Here is a 25,854-nt window from a genome sequence, read left to right as displayed (position 1 = left end):
AGGTACACATCTGCCCACCCTAGAACAACGAATCAGGGACCAGGTGAATGGGAGGCTCTACTTGTTCGGGGGACCTGCGTCTCCAGGTGAGGTTGCAGAGCTAGAGAGGCTGGTCCGACAGGAGATTGGGCTCGAAGAGGAGTACCGAGCCATATACTGGGAAGCCCGAGGCCCGCAGCGAAAATCCAGAAAGCCCCATTCTCCGGAAGGGATGGATGTTGGCGGGCCTGGCCTGTTGTGGGAGGCATTCGAGGAAAGGGGTGTCTTTGGCAATGGCAACATGGACCGATGGTGGGACATTAGTGACAAGCGCCGGAGAGCCCTGCCGCCCACTGCAACAAGTGAACTCAGCCAAGACCTTGAGAGACTAGTAGACAGAGAATGGTGCCTCGAGGCAGAATACTTGGCGCTGTTCGAGGGGAGCTACGCCCTGCAGTGTGAGCCGACAGATGTCACAGAGCGAGCTCCGGAGGCCGCTCACTGTAATTGGCAAGCCTCCGGACTTGAAGGTTCAGCCACTCTACCCCTGGTATTGCAGCCAGAGCCCGAAGAGGTGAAAGTGGGCAATCACTTTTGGGAGGAAGTCTTCCGGGCGATTATGGACCGCATGCAGTCGCCGGAATTTGAGGCAGCGGTCTATGGGTTTCCACTAGAGGCGGCAGAAGCGCCGACAACAGGGCATAGAGAAGCTGTTCTCTGCCCAGCACCATGCGCCCCTCCTACTCCGGCTGAAGCGCCGGCAGCGGGGCAGAGTGCCACTGGCCTCTGCCCGCCCCACAGTGAAATGTCTCTGCCTGCTAGCAGGGACCCACCAGGGCAGTGCGACGCGATCCTCTGCCCAGCACCGCAAAATGCCAGACCGGCAGAAGAGCCGGCCACGGGGCAGAGTGCTGCTGGCCTCTGCTCACCCCCCAGCACAGTGTTTCCGCCGGCTAACGAGGACCAACCAGAAGTGCTGGCACCAGGAGAGAGAGTCGCTGACCTCTGTCCTGCACCAGCAATCCTCGCTCTGGCTGAAACGCCGGCAACAGGGCAGAGGGACGCTGTTCTCTGCCCAGCACCATGCGCCCCTCCTACTCCGGCTGAAGCGCCGGCACCGGGGCAGAGTGCCGCTGGCCTCTGCTCGTCCCACAGTGAAAGGTCCCTGCCTGCTAGCAGGGACCCACCAGGGCAGTGCGACGCGATCCTCTGCCCAGCACCGCAAAATGACAGACCGGCAGAAGAGCCGGCCATGGGGCAGAGTACTGCTGGCCTCTGCTCATCCCCCAGCACAGTGTTCCCGCCGGCTAATGAGGACCAACCAGAAGTGCTGGCACCCGGAGAGAGAGTCGCTGACCTCTGTCCTGTACCAGCAATCCTCGCTCTGGCTGAAACGCTGGCAACAGGGCAGAGTGCTGCTGGCCTCTGCCCGCCCCACAGCGAAGGGTCCCCACCTGCTAGCAGGGAACCACCAGCGGAAGAGCTGGCCACAGGGCAGAGTGACGCTGTTCTCTGCCCAGCACCGTTCCCTGCACCAGCAGAAGCACTGGCAACTGGGCAGAGAGTCGCTGACCTCTGCCCTCCACAGCTTACACCCCCATTATCTGGCTCTCCCCAGCACGAGCATCTGGGAGGGGGCACAGGCGGCGACCCTCCCCAGCGGCTGTCACCAAGTATGGGAGGAAGGGCAACCGGCACTCCTCCCAAGCGGCATGGTCCAGTGGGCAAAACGAGCCCCAGCTCGGAGAGCCAGGTAGGGGTAAGTGAAACTGCTGCTGCTTTGGAGTGGGCTCTTGTTGTTTGGGTGGGGGAATGTGGAGCTGACTCGGGACAAGCCCGTAGTCAGGGTAACCATGGGAGGGTTCCATCAGGTTGGGAGGGAGCCGAGTCTGGGCTGAGGGCCCAGAGGGGAAAGGAAGCCCTGGAGAAAGGTCTCCCATGCCTGCAGAGGAGACTAAAGAGGGCTGCCCACTGGAGAGGCTTCTGGGCTGGCCTCTTACCCTTTGACTACGGGCCAGGCCTAGGAGCCTGGGTGACTGACATGGGGCTGCCAGGGTGCCCCAGAGGCCGCACGCCCGCTCTCCCTACCCCGCAGGACTAGAGACAGTAGAGGCCCGGTCATCCCCAAGCCGATCCGTTAGGGATCTGGCTGTGTCTGCCGGACGTTTGCACAAGAGGGGAGTAATGTGACAAACCCTGTCTGATCTTCACTGTTATTATTATTATTATATTTATGTGTACCCTGTTTGAATGTGGCTGCAGCTCCAGCCTTCAAAGAGACGATCCTATAATCTGGCTGGGGCTCTTAATCAGCCAGCACAGCCCTGTCTGCCCAGACGGCACCCACACTACAGGGGGGATAACACAGGTGGGGGAACCCATTGTATCCCTTAATCCCCTCACCTGATACATCCCCTGTATACTGATGGGATTTGTGAGGGGATGTGGCTGATAGGATTGGGGGTTGGGTTTGGTGCACAGTGAATGGAGATTGTATATAAATTCTGTGTGTTTGTAATAAAGAGAGTTCTGTTTTAACCTCAAAGCATGAAGTTCTGTCTCATGATTGAGGGAAGTGCTGGTCTGTGACTGCTTTCTTCGGACAGCCACAGCGTGTCCGCTGACTGGGAGAGGGAAGGAGCTGACGGGCGGATGTGTCCAGTCTGGGGCACAGGACGATCCGTCACACCGCCCCCCCCGGCGTTCGCGGGGGGGGGGCGGCGGCATTTTAAACTTCGCCCCAGGCGGCGTTAAGTCTTCAGCCGGCCCTGGGCATGATAATACAACTACAAAACACTTTACAGATACCCTGTGCCATGACTACAGATCCAGGTTTTACATTTTAGATTTAATAAAGATTTAATAAAGGTTGATACTTTCCAAATATTTTCTTGGAATACAGGTTTTTGTAACAGAGGTGGGATTAACAAATGGTAACCTAGTGTTGACATCAACCCAGTAATTAACCTTTTATGTGTAGACTTGTGTTTTTGGATTTGTACAAATTGCAAACTTAACAAAATTTGCTGATTTTGTCAATTTGTGCATATCTCTAAAAACTAGGCCTGAACTCCCACGACACTGACGAAAACAAAGCAAAAAAAAACTACAAATTTTCCCCACAGGCTCTTTCACTCCTGCTTTATCACACTCTGAATGTCTTACATCTTCTTGTTCTTTTTTCTTTGTATGCATCTCCACCAACATAACCTCCCTGGAAAACCTCCACCAAAATAGCAGAGCTTCCTGTAGGATCGGGGAGAGGACATCACCAAAAGCGCCGTCATTTTGCTCTACGATAACCTTGTGTGAACTTCCATCAAAATGGCAGAGCTTCTGGTGACGTCCTGTACCCCAATTAGAGGATTGGGGGGGGAAGACGTCATCGGATGCTCTGACATTTTGACGGAACTTTGCTGGGAAGTTATGTCTGCAGAGATGTAGACAAAGAAAGAGAAGAAAGGAGAGAAAATAGAACAGACGAGAAAGTAAAACAAGAAGATGGAGTAACTGTGGGTGCCGGACAACGAATTTCATTCTCAAATTTAAAATGACCCCGATGTACAAATGGACAGGTAACAGAATTTGTGCCCATTTGCACATGTCTAGTTTGGTAAATATGCTTCTGGTTAGTTTCCTTCACCGTTTCAACTTGCCAGCATCTAATGTTATGGAAGACCTATTAGATTCTTATTACAGCTAGCTAGGGATAGTGTGACGATTTCGAATGGGTATTAGGCTATGGAGTTGCAAAAAATGGCAATTTCTCAATATGGGTAGCAAATCTGGGGAAACGTTAACGTTGCGCTGATTTACTTCTTAATTACCTTAACACCACCTGTTTTTTTAAAAGTACATCACTCCTGATTGCTTTACCCAAATGCCCTAAAGGTTAATTATTGACAGGAGGGCAAGTGCACCCTCTTATCCCCAGCCTGCAGATGCCTATGTCACCCAGATATTGCCAGCTACAAGTATACCTAGAATTAGCACTTGTCATCTACAAGGCTGTGTGATACATCAGTAAATCATATATATATGACATGGTACAGTGTGATTAGTTAGAACTGTAATTATTGCGTGATCAACTCCCATTATCCTCAGATGACTGTGGACTGAGAGAGACAGATGTTGCAAATTTACTTAAGTTCACTGTCCTTTGATTTTGTTTGTGCCAACTTATAATGGTGTTGTAATGTGCAATTATACCCAAATGATGGAAGACTAGCTTAGATAAACAGCCCTTGTGTAATGAAAGTAATGAACTAATATTTATTATGAACTTGGTTATGGCCCTCTGCAGTTCTGTTATTTGTCGAGCTGATATATGAACAAACGAAAGATGATGCATGAGGGTTTATTTATTGACTTCCCACACTGACAGTATAATGTATCAAAAAAAGTTTAACTATAAAACTGCTGCTGATAGCAATTACAAACACGGAATATATATATATATATGATCTAACAGAGAAACATCCAAGACTGCATTGGTTTGAAGACAATTATAAAAGTACTTAAGGTTGGCTCACTCCTCTAATCTGTTCCTAAAATGTATTATTTTATTTCTAACATTATTCTAAAACAGTTTTGAATTACTTGATTAAATTTGTATATAACATGTGAGGAAAGGTTTTTTTCATGACTACTAAAATTGTCATTAAAATGATAATTTCTGTATTAACCCTGCTGAGATTAGTGTAGAGTTCACTCTTGCCAATTAAAAATTGAGCATTTGTGATTTGATAAATTCACTTAAGGTGGCTTGGTGGGTATCTTTCTTTAAACTTTTGGCAAAACTGTTAGAACGACAATAGTTTCAGATATCTAAGGAGAACTTGATGGGGTCAATTTAGCCCACAGAGATCGACACTACTTATAATCAGGCTTGTAGCATATTGATAAATACATATTTTTTTCCACCCTTTATACATTTTCTCTTGTGGGTGTCATAATGTGACTTATTGCAAAAATAATTATACAATGGCACACTCACTTTCCCCCCCATATTGGCGCCTTCATAAATCCGTCCAATATCTGTAACCGGCAGGGAATAGGCAGAACCGGCAGCTGGGGAGCCACAATGCAGAGCCTAGACACGAACCAGGATAGGTGGACACAGACACAGGTAGAGTAGTCAAAAACGAGACCGAGGTCAAGGGCAGGAGCAGGCAGGATAACCGAGAAGCTGAGCCAAGGTCAAGGACAGAAGCAGGCAGGGTAAACTGGAACAAGCCAAGGTCAAAACTGTAGAGTCACAAATAACAGAGTACTAACAAAGAAACTCTTTGACAGACAATGAGTGGTCAGCTAAGGTGTCTTTAAATAGCCCCAGGTAATTGCTGGGGTATGGAGAAAATAGGTTAGTATCTCTTTAATTTGCAGGCTGCGCATGCGCAGTTTGCACCAGGTTGTAATGTGGCGTGTACTTGCTGGTGCCCATCTTGGGGATGGCTCGGCAAGACACGGATCCTCTTCGGCGACGACGGTGGGTAGTAGGAGAAACTGCTACGTCCGTAGCAGATGCAGGTAAGTTGGTTACAATATCTTTATGTAGACAGCATGAGGTGGTCACTCAGATATGAAGTGTTGAACCCTCATGTATTGGTATGTCATATGTTTTTGTAAACTACTTCAAAGTAGAATTGTAGGTGTTTAGTAAATTCACATGGTTAGTAATAATAGTAGCAAGTAGTAGGGGAACAGGCAGCTCCTTTTTTAGCGGTGGGCTGCCAACTCAACTTAAACCTGATGGCTGACACTTTATTCATGGGTGTGACTAATAAAAATCACGAATCCACCAGATCACTGAACTAACATGGCTACTGATGGAATTACAAGATTTTGTTGTGCCCTCTGTGGTTGGCTATAACAAATTGCTTAGTGTACTCATTACAAGACTGCACATTCCCATATGCCTTAAAAAGACCAGACAACTTTCCATAGAATTTAAGGGCTATATAAACGCCTTCAGAAAGCATTTGGAATTTTTTAGGAACCATAAGGGAATTCATCTATAGAGAGCAATATAAAATCACACAGAAAGTTAGGAGCTAGCAGTAAAACTTTAAGAGCCATGGCTACATGGCTCCTGGGATTTGTCCAGCACTGGTTAACACTGACATTCTAGCACCTTTTTATCGCAAAATGCTGCAGCTTTGTCGGACTGGCTTATTTATTATTACCGATAAAATACAACAGCAGACACAAACAATGGGAGACATTTTATTATTGTGAAGTGTTTCAGGAATGGAAATTGTGATTTAAGTAATTTTCTCCTTGTAAAACATCATTTCCAGCAGGTTTCATGTATGTCCAAAACACAAGCAACCAAGCTGGTGCACTGGCGTTATACCCCTCTGCCCGGATAATGAAGAATATGCTTTTTCTGATGAAAGAGAGGGTACAATAATCTCCATTGGACAGGTGCTTAAAGGCAAGTGACATTCTAAAGTAAAAGAAGATGTTAAAGGGTGTATAAATGTAGCCACAGAAAAAGTTAATATTCATGAAGCTAAAAGAACCATGAATTCTAGAAACATAAAATCATTTTGAATCATTGTTTCAAAGATGGTGCATAACCAGAGGCAATAAGAAACATTCTTTCAAGGATCAGAAAATTGGTATATCTGTTGGGACAGACTGCAATGCACTTCTTAAAATACTGTAAAGTATAGTTGTTTAAAGCTGTAAAGCCATTTGATAAGAAGCTAGCAATGTGAAACTCTCTATTCTGTTGTTTATGCATCTACGGAGATTTTCTTTAAACCTTACAAGTTTGATATATCTTAAGACTGTGTCACTTCGGGTGTTTTGGAGCTAGTGTGCTGCTATTATTGAGTAAAGTAATGGAATCCATTCTTTTGGAAGGTGTTATTAACGATTGGGTTGTTTGATCACTTACGACATAACATGCCATGCTGGTGGCAATGGCTAGTAACCAAGCAGCAGTAAAAGTATAGTAGATGCTTAAGACCATTGGAAATTCAGGGCTTACAACTTCTACATGTTGTATTTAGGGAAGAGGTACACATTTTCATTTTTGGAACTTTTTGTGTCAGAAGGATCAGTTTCAGAGATGTCATTTTCTATCAATCAGTTTGAAGGTGTACAATAAAGTAACACTGATGCATATTAAAACTGATTGACCAATGATCTTACAAAATATTAAATCCGGACTTTAAACACTTTGCATTTATAATTAATTCTAAATACAGGGGGGCAAGCCTAGTATGCATGACCCTTTGTTTCCAATGGATCCAATTACAGGGAATCAAATCCATAGCCTAGGTTGCCTTTTGGTTCGTCATCTAATGGTGGAACGCTAATTAAGTACTTAACGCACAATTATGTACTTAACGCACAATAAATATTCTCCCACCAGTGGTTTGCATCAAAAATAGTTGGTAAGTCCCCAATCTGTAATGCTGGCTACTTGTTGAATTCACACTTACAGTGAAAATAAATAACTTATTTTATACAAAGGCTCATGTAACACTTTATGCAAAAAAACAAAAAAAACAATGTAGAGTATTAGCTTTTGCCTAGCCCATTGGTGATTATTGCTAATTTACATCTGCATTATATTTACATATTAATTAGCACAAATAATCATACATGCTGATGGGAGGGATGCTTTGTTTTCTTGTATAGGAAGTACAATAAAAAGGCACATGATAATTCATTGTAGGAGTTGTGCACCAGTCTGTAACATGAAGTGTACCAGCAGAAAAGTAATTATTTCACCCATGTCATTCTTTAAACTTATAATACACTTCAATGTTTTCGAAACCTTCAGTATTTTTGATAGACTTTCCATAGAAGATCCATTGCAACCAGCGTACTTGGTGAAGGGTCCATTATCATGCTTTGTCCAGAGGTCCGCAAATACTATATGTCCTCTATTGCCACACTGATCCAAGAAGGCATCACTTTTTGTATATGTTGTGTCTAAGTGGGAATAAGCATCAATTTCGACCATGTTTTATCCAGTTTCTTATTATCCATTTCTGCCCTGAGCATCTTTGCACTACCAGCCGTAGTCCAAAATTAGCATCCTTGGACATCTCTACTTCCAGGCAGCGACCAGTGTCTCGGCTTACAATGGGGCTGTTCTGTATTATAGACAAAAACAGATGAAAACCCTTAATAATAAACCCTTAGCAGGCCAATTATAAAAAAGGTTGTCTGTTTTCAGTATGTCAAGATTTTGAAAGCATACAAGGTGGTGGTCTGCTTAATTCTCCCATAACCAAATACACCAATACAAAACGTGTTCTGAATTATGATAGATTTAGATATGTCCTAATTACCTTTTACTAAATACTATTTCCATCTGAAGAAGAGACCCCTGAAGACCCAAAAGCTTATATAACTTTACAGCTTTTTTCAATGTTGACCCAATAAAAGCAAAATCCATTCTTCTTATCCCAATTATTGGGGCAATTTAGTTTTTCTTAGTATCCAAAGGCCCATTTAAGCTTTTACCATATCAAATTTTAGTAACTCCTGAACTCTCTTTTTTTTTCAGGGACAAGTCTTCTTTGAATCCACTGATTTTTTTATCCTGTGGTTTTTGTTTTCAAAACTGAGAGCGAGTAGCATGTGTTGGAGGGAATCACACTGCTCTTCAAAAATCATACCACAATTATAAATAACAATGAAGGTAAAAATAAAGAGTTCCTTAAAATAGAACCTTTTCTGGGAACACACTAGATAAGCAAAATTGAAACAATGAGCTCAACACATAAAGCAGTTAGTGTACAATTTGCAAAGTAATAATTTCACCATTAATCATTGTGCATGTAAGAAAATACAATACTTCAAAGTACATGTACATGAAATGTAGCCTACCTTTATAAATAGCCACCAATTTTGTGCTATATATATATATATATATATATATATAGTTTCACTGCAGATTGCCATGGCAAAATCTCACTGCATTTTAGATTTACCACATACAGGGAGGGGGTCTGATATATTTATTCATCAGGACCACATATTTTATAGGCTTGTAATGGCAATATTGATTGGGAGATTAGATTGATAATAGAATGGCTGAACAATTCTAATTAAAAGGTTTCTTACCTGTGTGAAATCCCAGAGCTTCTGAGTAGGCCTTGGAATGTCATCGCACTTCCTTAGGGTTGGAGTTCTTCCTTTGCCATCGTCAATCAGACACTTTGTATCAGGTAAAAAGGCTGTGGAACCCAGGGGGCCAAGTTGCAGCAGGCCTTCCATGCTATAACGTACCAGCTGCTCAAAAGCAAGCAGAAAAAGAACATAAGTGCCTGGTGGCAGCAATGGATATATTTCAATGTCATAACTGTACCACTCAACATGCTGGATGACTACCAACGTCTTCTTTCAGCTGTTTTTTTTTATTGATGTACCATATATAACCAAGGTTTCGAGCACAATGATGTATCTGTATGATAATTTCTGTCCATTCCTGGCACCCACTGTGAATTTCTGATCTCCCTGGTGGGGAGGTTGTACAGTAAGGTGATACCCCCTGCCAGTTTCATTTAAAGCATTTATGCAGAATCACTAAGAGTTTGGGAGAAAAAAGATAAGGGTGCTAATTGCAGTGGGACATTACAAAAAGGAATTGTTAAAGGGGCACCTAGGCCCTATATAAAACATGTACTCGGATGAAAGCACTTAACAGAATAATTTTATGAAAATGGATCATAGATTGGATTGGTTAACCCAGCTCACAGATGAACCCATGTCAGTTTAAGAATGTTAAGCATAATTTGTTAAATAATTTATTTTCAAAATTAAATTGAGATATCATCTTTTTATAGCTTGAGTTATGTTGAGGATGATTTTTAATTTAATTATGTTTAAAGAAGATTGTGTGTGATAGTATTGTATATTTTGATTATTGGATTCTTGAAATTAAATTCTATGCTTATAATTCTCTTATGTTGTCAGCATATCCTGCCTTCAGTAATCATCAAGAAAAGTGTCCCAAACAGAAATATACAACAAAGGCACTGTATACTTGCCACTTCTAAAGTGATACCCACAGGCATTTTTAGAAATAAAATGATCAGATGGCACTCAGAAGTCTCCTGCCACCATGAATTTCAGAGACAGACGTCTTCCTGAGAGGACAGTATGGCCACAAAGCATCTTTGGAGGGGGATTTAAATAAATTAAGGATAGGAATGCCATTAACATAGACAGGAATTACCATAGGAACATTTCATGACCGTTATAAGGTGTAGGCCAGAGACGAAAGAAACCAACATGTACCCTATGGAGCTCTATGATGGCTGAGTTGCAGCATTGAGCATTTCAGCATGGAAACAGCTGAAAAAGTACTTGTTGGATATGCATGATGCAGGTCTGTTCCAAGCCCCTGTTATTCCATTGACAAGCCGGGTTATAATATTTACAGTGTTCACTGCTAAGAGGCAGAATGAATGTGTTATGTGATACATTATTAAGATAACAATAGTATGGAAGCTATCTAAAGCAAGCAATGAATTACATCTTGATATTATTACATAATATCAAATACAATCAGAGAATAGATGAATATTTTGCTACTTTTATTCACATTGGACTTAAAAGTGTAGCCCCACTTAGACAAAATATTAATTCCACCCAAGTATGTTAAGCAAATAAACCTTAGCAAATCCATCATGTTATTCTCTCTCTTTTTAATCACTTAAAAGCACAAACTTTAAAGATTTTCTTTCATCTTCTATAACCTATTAATGGTTGCTTTTGTGCCACATAACAATTAGGTGTTCCCAGGCAAACTTTAACATGATTAAATAATGATTTTTAGTTTGAACATTTATTAGTTCTGCAAATGCCGTTTCTAATGTTGCATGTTAAGTTCATGGTAGGGGAAACACCTCTCTTTAGGGACTCAAGTGAAAACCCTACGAGAATAAATTGGGTCAGATATATGATTTAAAGCACAGGAGTACCCAGTATTCACCAATCCTATAGAACCTCAATTCTGAGCCGGGCAGAGAATAAAATCATTTTCACCTTAAAGCCAATTGGTTTCACAAAATTTTCCATTGAAATACATATTACTGTATTAGATCTTAATAAAAATATTTTTACAAATTCCCAACAGGACATTAACCAAATTGAAGTGGATTCTCTTTTCTAAAATCTAATTATATAATTTATGGAAATGTTGACATGTAGTGTTGTGCTAACAAAGTAAAAGTGAACAAACTTATTTGGGACAAAAAGATTTATTCAGTGCAAGCAGTGAACTCAAAAGAAAGAGTGAAGGATGAAAGTAAAATCCAATTACAGAAAATGTCTCCCCACGCAAGTCTGTCAGAGAAGTGAGCCTGTCATTGTCTGCCTTTCGGTAATCAGAATCTTGACTCCTACGCATACACTTCAGTGTGTCACTAGTGCCAGCCACTTAAAGCAAACTCTAGAGCATTGTAATTGATCTGTCCAAGGCTCTAGAGGTTTTGCTGGGCAGTTCTAGCAAAGCAATGTGATTGACCTCGTTTACCAAAATCAATTCTTTCTAACAGTTTATTCAGACTTTATATTTCCATGAACCAGTGCAGTAATACCACCTATGCACCCAACCCTATTTGGGGCGGGCAGAGGAGCAGCCCCTCACTGGCCAGTAGACGTTAGGGTCACATACTTACTGATACTGCAACTCCAGCTGGTCTACAGGCTAGATATGTGCCAATATATGCTGCATCAGTATAAAAACGTAATGTGCGGCTGTGTATAACCAGCCAGTAATTTCACATACGCCATTTGTCAGCCACTGGTCCTGCCAGTGCTGCGTAGACATTCCCAGTCAGGCGCTGGGGGCAGGTACCTTTCAGCCCTTGGGGCAAACCTAGCCATGTTACCCAGTAATTCGGTGGGATTTGAAACACAATAATCAATCATCCTTATTTGTATTTCATTACCTTAGAAATCCCTTGTAACATCAGTTTAAATGTTAGATGCTATTACACAGTTCACTTTGTTCCCTTTATAGTAAATTAGCCGTCTTAGCACCAGGCTTTCCCAGCAGCTGCCTGGGACACATGAATTATAACAGTGACAGATAATGGAGTATTCTTCTTTGGGAGACAAATGTGAAGTAGGGGCAGTCCTCGCTTCACTATGGCAAATCTCCCTATTGGGACCAAAATCCCTGTGCTCCTTTTTCCTCTCCTAAGGTTCCTCCTTTCCAAAATGTTGTGTATGACCCCTTCAGCATACCAAGACATTTTGGACAGTGCTATGCTTCCAATTTAGTGGGAACAGTTTGGGGAAGGCCCTCTTCTATTCCAGAATGATTGTGACCAGTGCACAAAGCAATGTCCATAAAGAGATGGTTGGATGAGTTTGGTGTGAAAGACTGGCCCAGACAGAGCCCTGACCTTAACCCCATCCAACACCTTTTGGGATGAACTGGAATGAAGATTGCAAGCCAGGCTTTCTCGTCTAACATTAGTGCCTGACCTCACAAATGCTCTACTGGATTAATGGGCAACAATTCCTACAAAAACACTTCCAAATCTTGTGGAAAGCCTTCCAGAAGAGTATAAGCTGATATAGCTGCAAAGAGGCCACCAACTGCATATTAATGTCTATGTATTTAGAATGCAATGTCAGGTGTCCCAATACTTTTGTCCATACAGTGTATTTGACCTTTGGCATTAGCCTTTGAAGGGCCAGAAGAAGCATAGTTCTTTAACAATATTTTCCATTGTGTATACCGGTATTTATTGGCTGTGATCTTTAAGAAGAAATACTGTTGCAGAGAAGAAGGCATTCACATATAGCTATTATGAAAACAAAGTGTTTAGCTGAGCGTTATCTTAAATTTATAGGGCAGCGCTGCTGTTGGTAATAGGAAAATTTATGCTTAGTTAAATATACCTATACAGACAGGAAATGCTATTAAGATATGCCTGAACAATAAACAAGGGAAAAAGAGTATTTTTTACTGTCGCAAGAAAGCCCAAGTCAATGTTTTTCATACTTTAATTACATAAATATATGTATTTTTTCATTACTTCTGGCATAAAATATAATCTTTTTTATTAAGTAGTGAACCTGCACTTTAAGTCTTTATAAAGACAAACATGTACAAGGCAAATGAGGACATGTTTAATTAAAGGACGTTAACTTACTCCTTGCCAACTGGGACAAATCATTATTATTATCTTTTATTTATATAGAGCCAAGAATTTACGCAGCACGTCTTACAATACATATATTCAAGGGGTATGACAAGACTGTCATGGTGGGAATCTGAAATGCAAACGACTCTGGCAGCTAACTTGTTAAATGAATGTGGAAAATAGTTTCTGAAATTTGAAAGTCATACCAAAAAAAAATACTTGAACTTGGGCACTATAAAGCCATAAAAACTAGTGATGTTGCAATATTTCTAGCCCCCCCCCCCGAAATTGCTACATGCAAAGTGTTAGGTGCAAAGTAGGTGTAGGCATTGTGCCTATTATGCTCTTTGCAACGTATTTACCTTTCACGCAGCCCTTGACCTAATGTAAGTATAGACCTATTGAGCAGCGGGACAACGGGGTGCTGACCCCCTCCGGTTTTGCCGCCTCTCTTGACCTGCCACCCTCGGCTGCCAAGGTAGAATATGTCACCGCTCTTGGGTACCTTTATAATTCACCCTAAAAAGAGCCCCAACCTCATTACATCAGCTGTGACATGCTTACCTGTGAGGACATGCCGTGACAGGGGTACAGAATGGCTTTGTTGTCATCTTCTGATCCTTGATCTAAACAGTAACCAGTTGCTTTGCTGTTTCGAAGCTGGAAATAAAACAACAGATCAGCTATAATATGCTCTTATTGGATCTACAAGACTAGCACTTGTGCACCAAGTAGCACCTGTTCTCACAGCACACTTGAAATACAAGTGTGTAGATTCTGCTTTTACATTATACAAGTCATATAAATATGAAACACACATAAACATAGGTTATTTTCCGTCATTGCTTTTTATATATATATATATATATATATTAAGCTTATTTCATTTGAGCATTATTGCTCTTAACACAAATCCAGTAATTCCTCAGGTTCTGATGAAGAAATTCCGATAAAAACTGCCTCTCTGGCGCTAACAGGGTTGTGAGTACAAAAGCTAGAAGGCTAATTTGTCATGGTATGTTTTAATTCAGGAATGTGAGTTAATCTTTTGACAGATGTGAGGTTCAATTACTTTAGTTTGCTCCGTCCTCTAAATCCCATTTTCTTTTATGCGGAGAGGTGTGAATTGGTCAGAAACTGATGAATGATCATCCAAAAAATTGCAAATCAAGCAGATTTACGTCCATTAAACTAAATGCAATAATGTTATATGGATTAATTTAGTTTTGTTCTTAAATCCCCTATGATGGATATTGCACATTAACCATCCCACAATTATTAGTTATATTCTATGTCCATAGGACACCTACCGATTGTGTTTACAGGCACACAAGCCATCTAATGGATTACAGTCTGAGTTTGTGTTTTCCCAGCAAATCCAAATTATCTGAAGTAAATGGTCAGTGTATCCAATGACTGCTTGAGCTCCTGATTGAAATGGTGTGAAACGTTTTTAGATGAGGAAGACCTTACTTAAAAGTACGTTTTGCAGAACTATTTCCTAAAAAGAGAAGAAACAATTATTAACTTACCTGCTGATGTGTTTTTTGGGCTACTCACTCTTTACATAAGAGAAGGCCTTCTTTCTTCTCAAGTTTTAAGAAAATAATTCTGCAAACTTTACATTTAATAAGTAAGGCCTGTTTATTTTTTTTTAAAGGGACAGTCTAATGTCCCATGCAACCTCACCAACAAAGAATACATATCAAAGTATGGTTTGCATTCTCCAACCAGTTAAAAATAAGGAGTTCAACCTTATGAGTTGGACTCGCTGTGGCCCAGTTTTCATGCCACTGATTGGCTCCCTTGCAGGAAAGTACTCTGTCTGAAATTAATGTGAGTACTTTCAGTGCATGGAGGTCTGTCTGGAGCTAAATCCACTAGGCAGCAGCCTGGACAGATTAGAGATCTAGGTTTTAGATACATTACACTACTTAAAGTTATAGGCAATTACAGGCAGCAGCACCAGGGGACAAGTATCTTTTTTCAATGACAAGGTCTTCAGAGTAGACCGCCAGTGCCTGCTGCACATAATGTCCTTTCACAGCCTGGAGACAGGCACAGAGAGAGGGCTGATCATATCATGTAGCAAAGTAAAATTACATAATAAAGATCCTTATACTACATGAGAAATCTAACTGACAGGCCTTCTCTGAGCCTTTAACTACATGATAACCCCTAACCTGCAGAACAGACAAGCCCTGGATAATAAGAGAAAGGGCTGCATGACTGGGCCTATATTTAACTAGAAGCGTGCTGGCCAGGTTTTAAGGGTCATGTAAGGGACATCCTATGGGGTCCCATATCCTCTTAGGGGTGGGGTTTTTTGGTGGCTATTTAGGGGACCCTTTTTCCCGCCACTGATCAGAAATTCTGTTAATCAGAGTGACAAACCAAAGTATTTCCCGCCCTCCCTCCCAAATTTTCTGTTCTAACTGTATGTGGTGTACGGCAGTATTTTGAGATAGGTATGCTGAATTTACGATTGGTTGTTATGCCAACATTCATGTTTAAATGGTTTTCTCCACGGGTTCAGTCCCTGGGGGAGCTTTCGAAGGGTAGGGTGTTCCGACCCAACGGTCTCCGTTTGGAATTTGGCGGGATATCCCTACAAGATGTTGTTTGGTTATGGTTTTATACATGTTATTAATGCATAACCTATCTCTTGTTTTATTAATATTTAATATATTTTCTTGAACTTGTCACAGTTAATAAAGCACTGTGGCCTTACACTTTTTCCAACGACCTCATGTCTCTTGTGTTTTTATTTCATGTCGTTTCCGCTGTATGTTAACATATATAGTGCCCGAGTCAAGCACCAGATTGCAGATAATAAGCTAAGGTAATTAGTTGGTAATTAGAGGTCCATCATATCTTAAATCCTAGCACTTACAAAACAGGCTTTGATCTTCCAAGCTATGTTTAAAAATCATTTAGCGCTCCTTTAAAAAAGTACCCGTTACAGCATCAACAGACTATAAATGTGCATGCAGAAGACCAACTTTGCTGTGTTGTTTGTGCAACAGTGCTGTGGAATTCACAAACATATCTGAGTATATTTGTGTTTAAGACCTATTAGGACCAATCAGGGAAAACCAGCCTCTGCTCAGTACAGCTTCTGAGGAATACAGCTCGAGTCCTGTTCTGTTACAGAGACATGTTAGACATGATTATGGGAGATTTTATCCAATGACAACGAGTCAATGCGGTTGTCTTAATTGGATTCTATGAAGATGTGAGCATAAATATGGACCAGAATACTCTACTGGACAAAGTTCAGAGAGTTGTTGGTAATTGTCCTGCTAAACAAAAGTGGAGTTCCTTAGGGGTTTTCCATTGGTCCATTGATATTCAGTGCCTTTATTAATGTTCTTGCTGTGTATATTGTGTGTTTGCAGGCAACACAAAAATATGCAAGGTAATACAATCTGAACAAGGAGATTTGATCAAATTGGAAGACTGGCAACCAAATGGCAGATGATATTTAATGTTGACAAATGTAAAGTTATGCATTTTGGGAAAATAAATAAATGTGTTAATTCTACCTTAAATGGGGTTGTGTTAGGGAAACCCTTAAATGAAAAAGACTTGGAAATAACTGTAGACAATATACTCTACAGTGTTCAGTGATAAGATATGGTGATAGTATATTGTCATGTATAAAAAGTGTTTTTCCTCTTTATAAGTCTATGGTAAGACAGCACCTTGCATATGCAGTGCAAATCCAAACACCTGCTCTTAATAAGGACATTATGGAATTTGAAAAAGTGCAGAAGCTGGCTATAAATTTAAGAGAAATGGGACACAATGGTTATTAAAAAAGGCTACAGAAGCTGGATTTGTTTTTATTAGAATAAATGAGTCCTTAAGGGGATGTGATAGCATTTTACAAATAGATACAGGGACAATAACAGGCACTCTCTGATGACCTGATCATTAATAGGACTGTGAATGAATAAGAAGCCATCCATTCCATTCATTGTGCTATCAAATGTAATAGATGCCTATCTATTAGCAAAAAATATAAAGTATGTAATTGGTCATAAGGAAAGGATGGTTATAGCTTCTTGATCCAGTGAGAAATACTTTAAGGAGTTAAGAAGCAATTAGAAATTGCTTTAATATATTTTTTGCCTCCTTCTGTATCAACGACAAAGTCTTTTTCAACCTAAGTTGCTATGTTACCAAGACTTCCTTCTGAAATTCAACAAAGACCATGTTTAATGGCATGGGTGTCTAAGAGCAACAACTATGCCAATCATGGGGCTTAATGATGATCCTTACACATTTTCTCTACTAAAGTTGCTGACTTTATTCTTTTGTGGGATCTTGAACATCAAGCTGCTGTCCACCATCTTACTACATTCTAGAAATATGTATCTACATATTATCAAATAGCAGAACTAACCACTTGAATAGCTCAGTGGTTCCCAATTCAGTTCATGAGGAATGCCAACACTCCTGGTTTCATATATATTTCCCTAATGGAATAGAATATTAGAATATTGTAATTACTAAATCCTGTCCTGAGTGCCTTGCAGACTGGTTTGGGAACCGCTGTTTTAGCATGTCTTACATTTTTGGCTTATAATATAGATTTACTAAATGAAGGATTAAACAAAGTTTAACATTGAAGGTTAAACACTTAAAGTTCTAAAAAATCTCCCACCTCTCCATAGGTTATTGTGTTATTGTACACTCTCATCTCTGGATACACATTCTCCAAGTACCATTTAAAGCTACGACATTGTAGTTTTTGTCGAAGAGCCAACCTTTCTGAGACATCACCAAAGTCCACTCCAGGGTTCTGTGAGAGTAAAGAATTAAGATCAGATTATACTATAAAAAAAAATACACAAAAAAAACAAGTGCACGTTTAGCATACTTTGCTGGTTGACAGGGATACTATCTTATTTTTGCAATGTGATAACACATGATATCAGGTCAAATTAACAGTAGTGCACAAGGAACATTAATAAGCTGAGTTCACTGGGGCAAATATGAGCAAATATGAGCTTTGTGATTCTAAATTGACTGAAATGATGTCAACTGGTTTTTAATTTTCAATTATTCAAATTTTTCACAATACTGCTGCCCTGAATTTGTGTAGTCCTCCTGTGCAGCATGTGGAATGGGTAGCACACAAACTTGTCAAACTTGTGTTACTCACTGTCATGGGTATATTCCATGCCATGTAGACGTGGGACTTGAACTCATCCATCCACACCTCAGCGGCTCGCAGGGCATTGCGTTTTGCATAGTAGTCAATGTCATTATTATAAGGCTTCTTTGTGCGTTCAATGTGGGCAACTCGGGAGCAAGGTAAGACTTCCATGCTTCCACCACACTGCCATACCTAGTTGATAAATAGACAATTACCTGAGTTTGTACGTAAAGAAATCTGAGAATACGTCAGGATATAATGGAATAAAATGCCCTATAGTATGAAAAAGAACCTATTTATACAAGACTTCCCAAGGTTCCCTAACCAATGTCCCTTAACCCCATTATCCTAAACCCACCACCTCACCCAGTCAAGGCCCCTTCCACTTAGCTACACTGGTTCCATGGGCTACAGAAAGAACACACAAACTTACACAAACTAGTGAAAGTTCTGCATGTGGGCTTTATATCACATAAACCATAAGTGTATTTATAGATGGGATTTAGAGGTGGTGACCCAAAAACAAAATTCCATCTGACACTTTAACGCAAATGACTTGTCCAGCACTAGCTTGCAGAGACGTTAGGGGAATTTCAAGTGCGATATAAACATATGTGTGAAGTGGTATGTAATCTTCTTTCGCGCTATAAAAAATGTAATCTAATGTGCAAAATGTTGTGGTGTCAGACCTGCTAGTGGAGAAGCCCTGGAGAGCTTAAATCCGTCCTAATCCACAGCAGGTTTAATGATGTAATTTAGATGCTGGCACCTCAGCAGACATGTATGTTTATGGGAGTTTTCTAAATGAGATGACCCCAAGACATTTCAGAATATTATCCTGAAAATAGGCAAACAGGTTCTGTATCATACCTAGTCTGTATAGTAACCTAGGGTTCTAAAACTGATCTTATTGTTAACCTTGACTAGTGACATCAGCCATGTCTAGACCACATGCAAAGTAAAATAGTTTATCTTGTGGTGGTATAGGCTTATATATGATAAGTTGCTTCCAGAAACAGATCAAATTCTACAATCATCTGGTTTCAGCTTTCTGCATCTCACAAATATTGACTCCAGTGATATCTAAAGATCATGTGTGCATTGCCTATTATTTATATACATGTTCCAGACTGAAAATGCAATCTAACCTCAGACAGGAAATAAAGTGCCTCTGTCCAAGTGAAAGACAATTTTCTTAGCAAATGTGAATGCTTCCACATTCTGTGGACTGTGTCACCTTCCTCTTGCCAATATGTTAAGTGTGCTCAAGCCCCAGATAGTTCTGCAATTCCCTCTGCGTATCGCAGTAACAGAACATTGAGGCAGGAGATATACAGCTCTACTGCCTAACATGAGCTTCGTCGAAAACAGATCAATCTACCAGAAGTGCAAATAGAGCAGATGTCTGCAGAGTTTATGAATGAGGTGGGGGGTTTTATGAAGTAGTAGTAGCGATGCCTTGAGCTGTAACTAAAGTTATCATCAAAAGAGCATTCAGCATATCCACCTGCAGCCTCGTCTGGCTTCTCTGTTGGAGACCTGCAGTGTATGGCAATTAATTCCAGGCCTCTCTTGCAACATAGAGAGATCAACACAAACTTGTTAAATTGATACATCAACATCAAAAGCAACACAATATTATAGGAGATCTAAACGTTTATTTGGGGGGACCATTTGGGTACATTGCACCTTGGTCTGAATGTTGCCAGCAAAGCCCCCTCTTGCACAATATATATTATCCACACGTGTCCACAGCAGGTGTCTTACATATGGTCGCCTTCCATGATCTTCCAGGTTAGGCAATGCATCTACAAGTGGAAATCTACAATCAATTTCACAGCTGGTCTTTAGGCCATGTAACAGGGTGTCTTGGATAAGCAGACAAATCAGTTTGTCTATCAAACCCACCTATGCTACTACAAATGACAACATGTAGGCCAGAAGCTTGGAAACCATACGGAATGTTGATGTCTACCTCTGCTCATTTTAGGAGACCCAGAACACATGCACCAAGGTCCGACTTTGAGAACCTATCCCAAAAGCTAAGCATCACTTTATTACAAAATGAATGGATTTCAGTACACGAACATTGAACTGCTTCACATGGAAAGCAGAATCGCTTCTTAATAAAATACTGAATATTCATCAATTCTTAATGAAATGCAGTGTGTCACTGTCGTCAAACTGGCTTTAAGCAGTAACTTGCAGACTGGGCTCAGCGTCCTTCATTTAGAAACCGTCGCTTATTGAATAAGAAATCAAGCCGGCAGCTACACAAGAGTCAGTAGTCAGACCGCACACCAAATGAGGCACTTGTGCATTAAATTGCTGCTTGGTAACACTTATGTCCGCAAATATCCCTGCACCAAAGAGAGGCTTTTAACATCCATTCACACACCTACACAGTCCCACAGGGCTGAGACGGAGATGACAGGTTGTAATGGGAGCTGGCATGGAATTCTGATTTAATTTGTCTAAAAATATTCATGACAAGAGCCACTCACCCTGCGTGCATGATATTAAGAGGCAGTTTAGCAGAGAGCTTATTACAATGACTATTTCTGGCAAGAGCTTGGTTCACTTAAGATATTCAGCTCAGACAACCAAGTGACATTAACCCCTCACATTCCCTAATTATACAATAGCTATGGACACAGCATTGGAAAAAAAAAGGAACGTAATCATATTGTAGCTACTAACACAGCATTAAAAATGTTGAACCAAAACAAACTTTATATAGTTAATGACCATCCCTTTTATTATTATTATTACCTTTTATTTATTAAACGCCAACAAATTACACAGCTCTGTACAATTTAATTTAACACGTACATAACACATATACATTAATGTATACAGACACATCAGAAACGTGAGCTTGCCATCTAGAGTTAAGGTCCCTTTACAAAAATGTCCTGTCAGCAATGGTAGGCTTACAATCTAAAGTACAAATATGGGTAACTGAAACAATCGTCCCCTGTATGATATTTTTATTTTGTAGAATTAAATTAGCCCTTTCGGTCCTTACTTAATTATTCCTTATGCTGTATTTATATGATTCCAACAAATCCAACTAGTAAGCAAGTGACAGAAATTTTACACTGTATTTTATATAATAAATACATACATTTTTAATATGTTTTGCATCCATAATAAAGGAAGTATTATAAGAAATAAACATGTTATGTCTGAAATATAAACATAATCTGTAACACATTAACATTGCTAATGGTATTTTTAAGGGTAGTATTAAATAAAATAAGTGGGCTTATTGAAATTTGTATACTGTCATTGACTAGGGAAAACACCTTTAACGTTATTTAAAGGGGAAAAATTTGCAATATAATTACCTTTACACATAAGAGAGTTTTATAAGACAATGACTAGGACAAACATATACCAGAGACCGACGTCTTTATCAAAGGACTGTCCCCTGAAAGCATTGGCATATGGCCACCTTAGATTATAGTTTGTAAAGTAGGTGATCACCAAAAGCTAGCTTTGTAGCCGTTGTGAGACTACAACTCTCATAAACCTTAGCTAGCATATAGCCTGCATACCGCTCTTCGGTTATGATATATCCTTGAGTACTTTCCTGCCGATGATCCTCTGGTATGCATGAAGCCTGTCCTCACAATCTGGAAGCCTCCACTGCACAGATTATGTTACAAGCAACATAATGTGTCATGTAATCACATAAAAGCAATTAACGCCACAATTGGCGTCCGATGCCCCATACTGAAGCCATTTGGTTGACATGCGGAGTGTCTGGCAACAAGGCAAGCTAGCCGCTGGGAAAGTGGCCTCAATGGCAGGATTTCCTGCACTCTCTGCACACCAGAGCTAAGGACAACCACACAAAACTTTGGGGAAGTTTTCATGCTCTTCTGCTGAAACTTATCACTATATAGTCAGCACATATTAATTAGGTACCCTATTTACAAACAATACATGGCATCATTTCAAAAGTGGCTGATCATTTCAGTAAATATGGAACCCATTATGGATACCCTGTGGATAACATTGAGAATTGTCTTCGCAGTTTTGTGTTGAGCCAGACTGCGTATCAGATACATTAAGCTCTTTTGCTACTGTGTGATGTGTGATATAGTGTCCCAAAATCAGCAATGAAGACTAGAATAAAGGGGTCTTTTCACCATAGCAACCAACTTTGCACCAGATTTTTTCTTATACATTTTTAAACTTTTCTTATACATATCCCTCACTCCCCTCACTTAATCACTTACAGTTTCTTTTTTCAGTGATTATAAATACTCCCAGTATTATAAACTTACTAGAGAAATACACATTTGCTGGGAAAAAAATGAACATGAATCTTTAATATTCACAGTTAAAAAAATAAAATAAAATGCACAGTTATACATTGGAAGGTTGCCATCCTACGGCAATGTTTACACACTTCCTCTGTGTTGAGTACTGAAAAGCCCTTAATTGTAATTGGCAGTTGAAAATTTCTGGTTTGGTTGGAAGAAAAGAGGAAAATTTAAGGAAGTATTTGATGAAGAATTATTATTTAAAACGGAAATCTTAATCAGGTTACAAATACACCAGATTTATGAGACCTTAGTATTGCAAATATACTAGGTTGTCATTGATTAGCACATGGATCAATCAAAGGATAGCCGTTGGAACTGTCTAGCGTTTAAGGCTGTTATCCCTATTATGATAGAACGGAGCTGCATCAGACAAATTGGTCCATTCACTTCCCAGGAAGAAGTGATTGGAAACACAGGACTGCAGTCTAGGATATTTGATGCAGAAAGCCCTGAGTTATGAAAGTTATTTATCACGCATCAATGCCCAATAACCCATAAGTGGCCCAGGGCTATGTGAGTTATAGCAGCCCAGTGTACAACTACAGTTTCCCGTTATACATTGACTGTGATGTGGTCTAACAATTTGTTTCACTATATAGCATTAGAGTGTATTCTCTTTCCAGAGCAGCACTGAATCATTTTACAGAGCAGGAGTCTTTGGGCTTCCCCAGACATGCTGTGAAGGTCTATACTCAACTTATTCCCAAAACATGTGTCTATACATTTCAGAGTTGTTAAAATACAAGTACAGATAAATTGGATCATTAAATGAAAGTAATACGAATCTCTGAATTCAGATATGACTTAAGATCTCAAATGGTATGATTCCATCACAAAGGACAGGGAGAGACTTCCACTGGCCTGGTGGCCCAGGTGTCTGGATTCCCACCAAGAACACACTGGCACGGTAGATAAGAGTGGCCGTTACTTTTCCGAGTGGAGGGGAGAATTAGCCTTCCAGAGTCCCATATCCTAACAGTTGTGTTATTGTCCAGTTATGGATATTTTATTCTTGAGCACCATTTAACGGTTGTTCAATGTATTTTTCATAGTTAAAAGAAAAGGTTTAAGCAGATCAATTATTTCACATTTACACAGCATGCGCACATCCTTTTTATAGCCTGTAAAGTCTTTATGGTTGCTTTCCAGTCATTGATCTTATACTGCTTCCTCGGTGTCGAGCAGATTAAAATAAAAGCTTGTGCGTCCTGACACAAACAGTTTTACACTGTTTCCTCTCAAATAATGAGTAATATAATGTATCAGTATCGTGTCTGCTTTACGAGTGTCAAAAGGAAATCATAAAATGGAAAGAAAATGTAAGACTGGGCCCATGAAAACCTGCATCAGAATTGTTATACTGTAATCTAAATAAATATATATACAAATAAATGCATACTACCTGCCCATTAAATATTGACTAGTGAGCAATTATTATACACAAGAGCCAAAGATGTTGCCAATAAGAATCTGTGTCTTAGTCCATATAGGGCCCCTAGGCACATGACCTTAAACCTCTCCCCTGCAAAAATAAACATACAAACGTTTGCACACACTTACTCACACTTACTCACACTTACTTCAGCTTACTTGTCAAGATCATTTAAATTGGGGGCCCTTAGACACTTGCTATCACTAGACAAGCTGCCTACATGAGAAACCAACACTGTTAAGGTAAGCCCTGTCTAGAGTAAGGAGACGCTAAAGAATATAAATGATGTCGCAAAGTGGAGACAGCTGCATTGGTTGTGTATTATGGTTAAACAGACATATATTTTTAAACATTTCCGGTACCCTACACACAGCTGTGCTTTTAAATTACAGTATTTATTGCAATTCTAATCTAGTCGACCATTACTTACATGTAACTATGGATGTTTTATTTGTATCAAAGGGTTGATATTTCAATAAGCAGAAATATCTCCCTGCAACAGATAACCAACATTATTAACCTTCTGACCTATTCAATTTTCATGGAAACACTATAAAAATCACTCTCCTCCAGTGTGAAAGATAGTGTCTACATAAAAAGGTCACATGATCAGTGTTAGGCTTCTCTCTCAATAATATTATATAGTACATTAACTGGTATTTATATAACTCAAAGGTTCATAGTATTTTGGGAGAATGTACATGTCCATCACATTAAATTATGCAATACAAATTTTGTGTTTGATTGAGAAATCATCATAAAAATAGCTTCCAGTCTTGGATATAGGTGCATGGGTGAACATTAAGGAATAAAAAGACACGTGTATGGGATGTGGTAGCCACTTTGGGAATAACATGTATAGATTAAATAATTTTCTTATTTAAATTCTGCCACCTTACATCTGCAAATGCCTTCTGCACTGCTGTGAAATCCCATGGAAATGCTATTCAGCAGGAAAGAAAGCCTGAGATTAAAATGTAGTCGGATCTATTCTTTTGCTAGTACAATGTGTAGGTCACAATATATTAGCCATGCTAACAGACATTCCCAACTGCATATCTGTGGGGAGAGAAACATTACAAAAAGAAAATTATAACTCTAAAAAGACAGATGTCTAATGTGATGGAATTCCTTTTTCTAGAAATATACATGCAACAAATGTTGTATGATGGACACAAAATGAGGAAGAAAACTACTGCGGAAGACTGCACCCCCTCCACCCCCCCGGGTTAAGCCCCTGGTTACACTGCGGCAACTGATATTTGAGTTTTAAATCAAGGTCCCAAAGGAGAAGACCAAATCGTAACCTAAAACTAGCCAAGAGGGTTGGAGGTGGTGGCGTAGTAGCAAAAGTCAAAACAAAGCCAATGTCTGATACACAAAAATCGAGCCTCTACAAATTCCCTTTACACTAAATCTGCATCTTAACGGCATCACTTTTAAGAATGTGAGCTTGTTTATTTGCTGTAGGTGAAACATACTTCCCCCGTCCCTTTATGAACCTGTTGGAGTTGGAGAACGGACAGCCCGATTAAATTAATCTTACCAATTCCACTATAATTTAAATATCATGGATTTGGTAATTCTACCATAGTATTCCAACATTTCCCCTTGATGGTTAGATGATATGTACATATTTAATTATAAAATTTAATAGTATCTAGTAAATGCAGCCACATGCCCTTTGTACATATTTATGTGTGATAGTGAAAACTATTAATATGAGTATGGTGCACAAATCTATGCAGGTTATAAGAATGGGAGCAAGCTTGTAGACAGGCATAGAGAATGAATGACATCACACCTGCTGTT

The 25,854-nt window shown here is 40.0% G+C and overlaps 1 protein-coding gene across 1 annotated transcript in view; it reads right to left on the bottom strand.

Annotated features, from left to right (window-relative positions):
* Positions 1–7,495: 7,495 nt before the first annotated feature.
* The window catches only part of GALNT9 (polypeptide N-acetylgalactosaminyltransferase 9), an 85,940-nt gene continuing 67,581 nt past the window's right edge, over positions 7,496–25,854 (bottom strand). Inside the window, exons 7-11 of the mRNA XM_053471510.1 lie at positions 18,280–18,465; positions 17,779–17,916; positions 13,674–13,769; positions 9,070–9,237; positions 7,496–8,093 (exon numbers count right to left, since the gene is read on the bottom strand). Of these exons, the coding sequence (XP_053327485.1) occupies positions 7,947–8,093; positions 9,070–9,237; positions 13,674–13,769; positions 17,779–17,916; positions 18,280–18,465 (735 nt within the window). The 3' untranslated portion in view covers positions 7,496–7,946. The remainder of the gene's footprint in view (positions 8,094–9,069; positions 9,238–13,673; positions 13,770–17,778; positions 17,917–18,279; positions 18,466–25,854) is intronic.

Source organism: Spea bombifrons, chromosome 1 (assembly GCF_027358695.1).
Source record: "Spea bombifrons isolate aSpeBom1 chromosome 1, aSpeBom1.2.pri, whole genome shotgun sequence".
In the NCBI taxonomy this organism is placed as follows: Eukaryota; Metazoa; Chordata; class Amphibia; order Anura; family Pelobatidae; genus Spea; species Spea bombifrons.
Note: the sequence above shows the minus strand (reverse complement) of the source record. Positions and strands in the feature narration are given on the sequence as shown.